This window comes from Eurypyga helias, unplaced genomic scaffold (genome assembly GCF_000690775.1).
Source record: "Eurypyga helias isolate BGI_N326 unplaced genomic scaffold, ASM69077v1 scaffold39956, whole genome shotgun sequence".
NCBI lineage: Eukaryota > Metazoa > Chordata > Aves > Eurypygiformes > Eurypygidae > Eurypyga > Eurypyga helias.
This window is the reverse complement of record NW_010259207.1, coordinates 2,023-10,728: the sequence shown is the minus strand read 5'-3', so window position 1 is coordinate 10,728 and position 8,706 is coordinate 2,023. Positions and strand designations below refer to the sequence as shown.

At 38.2% G+C, this 8,706-nt stretch overlaps 1 protein-coding gene across 1 annotated transcript; it reads left to right on the top strand.

Annotated features, from left to right (window-relative positions):
- Nucleotides 1–232: 232 nt before the first annotated feature.
- Nucleotides 233–7,336, top strand: LOC104511842 (cell division cycle protein 16 homolog; the record flags this gene model as incomplete). Its single annotated transcript, XM_010154610.1, has 7 exons — nt 233–358; nt 1,094–1,246; nt 1,848–1,911; nt 2,739–2,800; nt 4,863–4,998; nt 5,576–5,666; nt 6,829–7,336. Coding segments are annotated over 7 exons (898 nt in total), but the record flags the coding sequence as incomplete, so codon positions are not given.
- Nucleotides 7,337–8,706: the final 1,370 nt, after the last annotated feature.

The window sequence follows — 8,706 nt, the reverse complement described above, 5'->3', positions numbered from 1 at the left end:
TGTCTGTGAAGAGCAACAGAAATAATACAATGAACTCTTGAAAATGTGTGATGCTTTTAAGTGCTAAATAGTTTGTTGAGCTTTCCAAATTAACTTTATCACCGGTCTTTACAGAAGGTTATCGTAATCGATACCAAACTACGTGGTATAACATTGCTATTTACGTAGTCATCTGAAGCAGATGCAGGTTGAATATCAGATGTGTTTGCCTGTGACTTGCTTTTGTTTATAGCAAAGCTACTACACTTGAGAGAACCTACGGGCCTGCGTGGATAGCATACGGGCATTCCTTTGCAGTGGAGAGTGAGCACGACCAAGCAATGGCTGCATACTTCACAGCTGCACAGCTCATGAAAGGGTATGTCAAAAATGCCATATTCAGCAAAATTAATCCATAAACAGTGTAAAATGTTGACCTGTATCTCTTTAAACAGTGAGAATACATTTGCAACAATTATCTGGTAGAGAACAAAGGAGAAAAAACCTCAAATAATTTTCATCATCTGCATTTAACTGCAATGTTTGTGATTATTGTTGTGATTTCATAAGTTCTAAAGTCAAGATTTATATTTAGGTATTCTATGTTCTACCTGAAAGTTCTCTAAAATTTGGAGATCGTGTTTGTCACACCAGGTCATAAACTGCAGTATAGTAGTATCTTCAGCCGCTGTTTCATGCTGTGGAGAAGGCTGTGAAATGGGTAGCAGAATCATGTCATATTGCATGTAAAACTGCTGTATTTGACTGTAGTTATCTGTAAATGTAATCCCTTTAATTACTACTTATTCCATGTTCTATCTGTAAATGAAATGTGTGAAGGAAACCAGGGGAAAAAACCCTCAGAACTAACTTAAGGACAGAGACAATACAAAGAATTCCAGGGCAGGTTACAATTAAGAGCTGGAGTTCAAATTGTTGTCAGTAACTGAGAGATGTGAAGTCTTAAACTGCCCCTTCAGTTAATAGTCCCCTTAAATCGGCTTTTACTTGGATGTGAAGACAACAGCAAACATGGTTGGCCTTTTTCTTATCTGGAACAGCATCACAAACTATAAGCGCATGTTTGGATTTTTTGTGGTGTTTCTTTTTCCAGGTGTCATTTGCCGATGCTCTATATTGGACTGGAATACGGTTTGACCAACAACTCAAAGTTAGCTGAAAGGTTTTTCAGCCAAGCTTTAAGCATTGCACCGGAAGATCCTTTCGTTATGCACGAAGTTGGAGTGGTTGCATTTCAAAACGGGGAGTAAGTTTGCAAACTGGGATTAAATACAGTCTTAACCATGGATTATTCTGACGTGTAATGTGCCAGTGTACCTGATAAAGTACTCCCATACAGCTGTGGAATGCAGAGCTGCTTTTGGTTCTAATATAGAGGGTGTTTACCCTAATTCTTTATGCTGTTCCTCGTTGTTTAAGACTGAACGAGGAAGGGATTTTAATTCTTGAAGAGCGTGCGGAGGTCGGTTATTATTGTGTGTGCCTGTCACTGGGTAGCTGCATGCATTGAAGAGGCATCTGTCTGCACACACAAGTGCACACCTGCTGTAAAATGTTGCACTGCCAAACCTCTTGTCTGCCCAAGAGGTATATACCCTGAAAAAACCTAACAGGATAACTGTTTACTGAATATTCTTGGTTTGCTTCTGATTGTTTAACTTTGCCTTGTTAGTTTTCAGGAGCACGTGCAAGATGCAGCCAAAGGTCAATTACTGGTTTTTACACCTAATGTCACTTAGGCAATGGAATTGTCAGAGAACTGTTCCTGATAATACAGTTTTCTCATACTGCTAATGAAACCTCTTCACTAATTTACTTTTCTTTCCCTCTGCCCCCTCAATTCTTAGCTGGAAAACTGCAGAAAAGTGGTTTCTTGATGCACTGGAAAAAATCAAAGCTATTGGAAATGAGGTATTTTTCCCAATAACATGCATGACCATAAATATGTGAAACTCCAGGAAATTCTATAATGTCTTGTGACCAGATACGTTGCGCTTATTTTAAGACGGAAGCGATAAAATACAAATTTGACTTTAAACCTTGGACCATTTACTTGTAATTGAGGATGTTGAGTTTTTGGATGAGAATCATCACAGGTTATCTTCAGCAATACAGGAAATGGTAAAAAGTATGCTTTTATATTTAATTAAAAGAAAATAAGGCTGACTGGGGAGTGGAATCCCCGTCTCATTCTCAAGTCTTGGGTCGTAGTAGACCAGTGATTCCTGACCTGAGCTCAGAACTGGGTGCAACATGGGAAGAAGATGGTTTCTGACACCTTAAGTGTTAGCCATGTCTTAAATGACTCCCACTTTTGTTTGGTTGCAGTCCTACAGGTATGGATTTGTTTTCTTTCTACCAGATGGGCCCAGTCCCACAGAGTGGCCCTAGGGATGCCCATTAACTAACCACCTAAAAGTAATCAAAATCATCATTGGCAAAACGTTCGTCAGGAAATGTGCTGATAGTTCAGGTACTTCTGTGAATAAAAAGTCAGCCATTACAACCCTGATTTCTCAATTTCTCAAAAAAAATTATTTGGTGTAGGGATTGGAAAAATGAGTTATTGAATAAATGTTTTGAGCTTAAATATGTGTTTTGAAAATGCTTGTGATATTTTTCTTGTTACGAATGAATTGCATTGTTAATTTTTGTGTTTATTGGGGCATTGTAATTAAACAAAATTCAGGTACAGTCTAGAAAGCTGCAGTTATTTGAATTGTTGCGTTATTTTGCAGGTGACAGTTGACAAGTGGGAGCCCTTATTGAACAACTTAGGACACGTCTGCAGAAAACTCAAGTAAGCAGAGAGTAGTGGAGCTACATTTATTTGGAATACTGCACAAGTGTGTTTTCTCTAGGCCTGTTCCCATTTATGTCAAGATTGCGTGAGAACAGTGTAGAAGCACCTTGTAGGAACAAGATTCACTAAGTCAGCTTGTGAACGTAAATATATTAATCACTCCTTATCTCCAGTTTACTACACGCAAGTTCAAGTATTGGATGTAAAAGCTTTTCCGTAATTATTGGTTCTTACTAGAGAGAAATTTGGTCGTAGGCTTTTAGATCCTTATGTGGGTCTGAATTCTACCTGCCTGATGTACTTGAATATGTCCGCTCATGTAACTACCATGAAGGAGGTTTTGTGCTGATTAATTGCTGTGATCAGTGCTTATGGCTTCTATTGAAGTGAAATATTCAGTGACATCAACACAGCAGTAAGATATTACTTCATGGGGTTTGGAAGAGAACTATTTCATATTTCCATTCTAGGAAGATAAAAAGAGAGTGCGGAGTACATATGCAAGCTTTAACAGTTTTAACAGAGAGAAATGTTTTCTAATTAATTACTGTAATCTGATTTTAACCAGTGTTTTCTTTTATCTAATCAGTACCACATCTTTTGGGGTTTTTTGGTGTCATTGTTTTAATTGTCCAGTTGGTGTGTACTGTAATTTTTGTTTCAGAGCCGCTCATAGGAGTGTGATTATGGTAGATGTAAGCTGTACTTCTGCTTTGGCTTTGGTAGCAACTGCTTTGTGCTTGAATTGCCAATTAGTCTTCACTTTCATTATGAACTACGGATGTGTATTAGTTACCCCTTCTGCCAAGATCAAACAAAAGGCACAGCTTCTGGAATCTGTTCATGAGTATAATTGCAGGGGGTTTTCCAATACTTGTTTCAGTTATAATTCCTTTTGTCTCTTCTGTAATTTCTACAGCAAGTTAGTGACTGCTGACATCACACTTAGGACAATTTGCATTGTATTTGTTCGGGTTCAGAAAGCCAACCTAACATATTTCTACATCCTTGTAGGCCATCTTTCAGGAATATAAAGTTGAGCATTCAGGCAGCTGTATGTATGCTTTGAGCTAAAAAGATCTGTAATAACTAGTTCACTAGTCTTCAAAACTCATACAACATATGGCTAAAGGAAAGGACTTACTGGCTGTATGTCTACTCACTAGCATTCTTTGGCTGGAACTTGAAAGCAGCATGGAAATGCAGTGGTAGTTAATTGGACAGGTAAACACAATGAGTGAAAATAAAATTCAAATTGTGGGCAAGTTTTCTGCACCTAGCAAACAGCTGCATAATTTTTCTGCCTCAGTTGTTCCTACGTGCCCTCAACAATGTCAAGTGTTGCCATTTGCATAATTCCTTTATAACTCTGAATAGACAATTGCTGTCTTTATTTTTAACAACTTGGTACTAGGATTTCAAATGTAACTATTTAATTTCTCAAAGTAATGTCATAATGTATGTTTAATCCTTGTTGTATAAAATAGTCTAATTAATGGATAATTTTCAAAGAAAGGGTGGCTGGTATTTGAAGGAAATTTATGGATATGTGTAAACCTTCTTCTCTGATAGGAAAGGCAGCAAAACAGAAGCCATAAAAGTACCAGTGCGTGTAGCACTTAAGGGTTGTGAGATCTCTGCCCGGAGAGCTTTGCCCACTTTGAACAAAGAGTGTCTTAGTCTCGCGGTGTTCCTTCGCTCTCCTGGGGAGGAAAGTGAAAGCTACCGAAGGCAAGCTGACATCAGGATGAGCAGCACGAGGCATCTAAAGCAATTTACTGTGTCAGATTGCTAAGATCATCCCCACACGAGGCCTAGCTGTGGGCAGCTGTTGGGCCACTTCAGGGGGACAATGATTCCTCACTTACGCTGAGGAAGAAAATTGCCCATGTCCACGAGTCTTGTGCGTTCTGCTGTGTTCAGAGTGTGAAGAAGCAGTAGTGTTGAAGTCCTTGCGGGATTGCATGCCACTGAGCTAAGGGAAATACCAGTGCTGTTCTATTGGGGTGCCTTTCACCCTGAAGCTTTCTAATAGATCTTCTGTGTTTAACCCTAACAGGAAGTACGAAGAAGCCCTGGAGTACCATCGCCAGGCTCTGGTACTAATTCCTCAAAATGCTTCTACTTACTCTGCCATTGGCTACATACATAGTCTAATGGGCAATTTTGAAAGTGCCATTGACTATTTTCATACGGTACGTAACTGGCTTAAATTAAAGTGCTCGTCACAGATTCTGTTATTTACTGTTTCAGTCTGGTTTAGGACTGAGAACCTGCCCCCAGATTAGTGTTTATTTTGTAGTAGTTAATATTTAAAAAAAAAAAAAATCTTCCTTGGTTTTCTGTTGATTAGGTAAAAAATGGCCACTCTGAAACTTGGTACTTGCATCCTTCATTGTTATAAATCAGTTGTCATGTACCTTTTATGAACGTAAACTCACACAGCTGAAATGGTTTAAAATACTTCCAACCTATGCCTTGAAATAGAAATTTTACAGTAAGTGCAACATATGCTATATTTCCTGATTTGTGAATGATTCTTTGTCTCCATACCTGTCCTTTTCTGTTTTTGTTTTCGTGCTTTGCTTGCTTACAACTTCAGCCAGTTCATAGGGCAATATTATTGTGGTTGTGCAGCGTTTTGCCTCACAGCGCAGACTGTGCTCCAATAGCACTGTCGAGCTAGAAAACAACACGCTCGCAACTGTCGTGGACTTAAGTTGTAAATGGGTTCATTTGCTACTGAATGCTTCTTACTGTTTGTTTTAATAGGCCCTTGGTCTTAGGAGGGATGACACGTTCTCCGTCACGATGCTTGGACATTGCATAGAGATGTATATTGGTGATTCTGAAGCCTACATTGGTAAGTCTTTCACGTAGGTGACTCCTAACGTCATCAAGTCCTTTGAGAGGGGTCTTATTCTTACATCAAGAAAGACTGTCTACCATTACCTAGTTAATTTACAAAGCAGAGTATGGGGATTTTGGGGTGTGTTTTATTGTTGTTGGGGCTTTTTTTAATGGCTAAATGAGTCAGAACTTATTAACAATTGCCGATGACCACTAGTTTTGGTTTTGTTTTGGTTTTTTTTTTTGTAAGCACAGTGACAGTAATTTCTTACCAGTAAAAAGAAAGGAAACACTTTGCCATTGGAGGAGGTGATGGTTTCTTTTATAGAAAAATACTGATTTGTTGCAGCTTAGAAACCAAAGGGAATGGGGGAAAAACTAAAATAGAAACGTAGAGTTAGAGAATCAGAGGATTTGCTTTCAGCTTATGCTGCTGTAGAGGGAGGGCAGGGCGTTTTCACCATGTCAAAACTCTGCTCTGTGGAGACTCTGTACAGTCTCCTGCCTCCAAAATGGAGCTTTACAGATAGTAAAAAAAAAAAAAAAAAGGTGCTTCATAACAGTAACACATTACATTGCCAAAGTTGTTTTAAATATTCTATGAAAGCTTTCTGCCCAAAAAAGACACTTTATAGCCACATGTTTCTGCTTCATTGAACGTACCAATTTATCTGTAATGAGCGCAGTTGATGTCCTGTCAGGCACGGTAAGGAGGCTGAAGCCTGTAAACGCCATCTGCGTTGCTCCATTGCTTTTCTTGCAGATACTTTGCCCAACTGAAGCAGATGTTTCTCCTCAATGTTGTCTTGTGCCATATGTAGTCAGTCAGCACATCTGGAAGCACTGCGCAGCTGTGTGATATGCATTAATACAAGCCATGCTGTGTGTAACACAACGAGAAAAGCCTCTTAAGAGAATTGGGAAGGGAATTGGCAATTACTTCTAATAACAGGCTTTGGAGTCTGAGCTGTACTTCTTACGCTATGCTTTTTTCAAAAAGGAGGCTGCTGGATTTTCTCAGAACAACTCTATTCAGCGTCAGTCGTTAAGCAGCAACAGCTCCCTGTGGGTCTGAAGGCAGAGAATCGTAGTGGTTTCTGGATGATGGTTTCTTTGAGAGACATTTTTTGGGACTGTTCATTTGGAATAAACTAATGGCTTGACTGTTTTCCTAGGAACGGAGATCAAAGACAAATTAAGATGTTACGACTTCGATGTGCACACAATGAAGACATTAAAGAACATAATTTCACCTCCCTGGGATTTCAGAGAATTCGACATAGAAAGACAAACTCTGGATGAAAGTGGCATAGTAACATTAGAGACATCACATCAAAGGAAGAGCACAGATACCAGTCGCCCGCTGGAAGAAACGTTCGAGATTGAAATGAATGAAAGTGATATGATGTTAGAAACGTCAATGTCAGACCATAGCACGTGACCATAAATGCTGGTAGAGCGCTTGTTTTGCCTAAGTGTAGTATGTTTGGTTTACCATTTTTGTTATGGTGTAAAACTTCCAAGAATTTGCTATTTTTATATAAATTCAAACTACTCCCCTGTACTTGACACCGGAGGAATAATGCTTGCCTTAAGGGTGATTAAAAAGTGTACTTGACAGACTGTTTCTACACCATCAATCATATGTGATGAAGTAAAAAAAAATGAATTCACTTTCTTTTTAGACTGTTTACTGATCCATGTGTCTGCCATCAGTAAGACCGTGGAAGTTTAAAAATAGTACTTGACATGGAACCGCTTACAGTGTTGTTAAACAGACAATCTAATATGGTATTACTGTGACTTCTGACTTTTCATCGTGTCTGTGAGGAATGCTTTCTTGGTAAACAGACCAAAAAAATCAACAAAGTTTTATACTTACTACTTCATAAATATGTATTCCTTCAAGGAGCGGTTTCAGTGGTTTTCCATCATTTGACTCTAATTTGGCATACGCTAAATTGATGACAAAGCGTGTTACTTCGTTATACTTTCTCCTAGTTATTTTAGTGATTATCATTCTATGTTGTATTACTGAAAGATCACATAAGAACTTTCTGGTAAGCTGGCTGGATGAGAAACACGAATGGCATAAACATAAAGGTAAATTAGCATTATGATAAAGTTGTAAACCACAGTGTACTGTAGGGACCGCGGTCCTTCTCTTTACATCTGCATGTAAAGTCAATGCATTTGTCAGTGCAAAGGATTAACTGAGTAATACACATACACAGTTTTTATGTGTCTCTGTAAAGTGTGGTATTTTTAAATGTCGTTGATTCACTGAAAAATGAAGTAAAGCAGATGCCTCTGAAACAGCAGTAGTGATTTGTCCATCCACTAAACAGGACAGGTCTGTTTGCTACCTTACTATGAATGTTGAGCCTATTTTGTGTCACTTTTCCCTTCCCTACTGTCCTCTTCCACGTGTCACTCTGTGGGGCTTAAAAGTAAACCTGTAATGCTACAAGCTGTCATAATATTTTCTTCTGTGACTTCCAGCTAAGTTTTGGCACTGAATGTTTAGAAGAGATTTCCTGGTGTTTAGCAGTCCAGACTTCACTGTGAAGTACTTCAGGACTCAAGAGCTAGCAATTTTTGTGTAAACCAAGACTTTTAAGAGCTAGCAATTTTTGTGTAAACAAAGACTTTTCATGAAATAAATTAAAAAAAAAAAAATTGTTTTCCTCATCAAAATAAAATCATTGATCTAAAACTTAATTGTAGGGCAATTCATGAAATATTTCCCTATATCTTTTTTTTTTTTTGGTACTTTCCATGAAGGAGAGGAGACAAGGGATAAATCCAAGTACCCATATTGAAACCTTGCTGTCATTTTTGCTTTCCAGCAATCCATGTTACTTGATTAATGATCCTTCTAAGACAGTGTTTACTTTTAATTTTGCTGATGAATGGATATTAAAGAATGGGCTGATACTGTAAACTTTTGAGTAATTTTTTTAATTTTGTATAGAGATTTGCATAAACTGGAAAATATAAACTACTACTTCTCATCCCACTGCATCTGTCTCATGGCTTATTGAGTTCTTAGT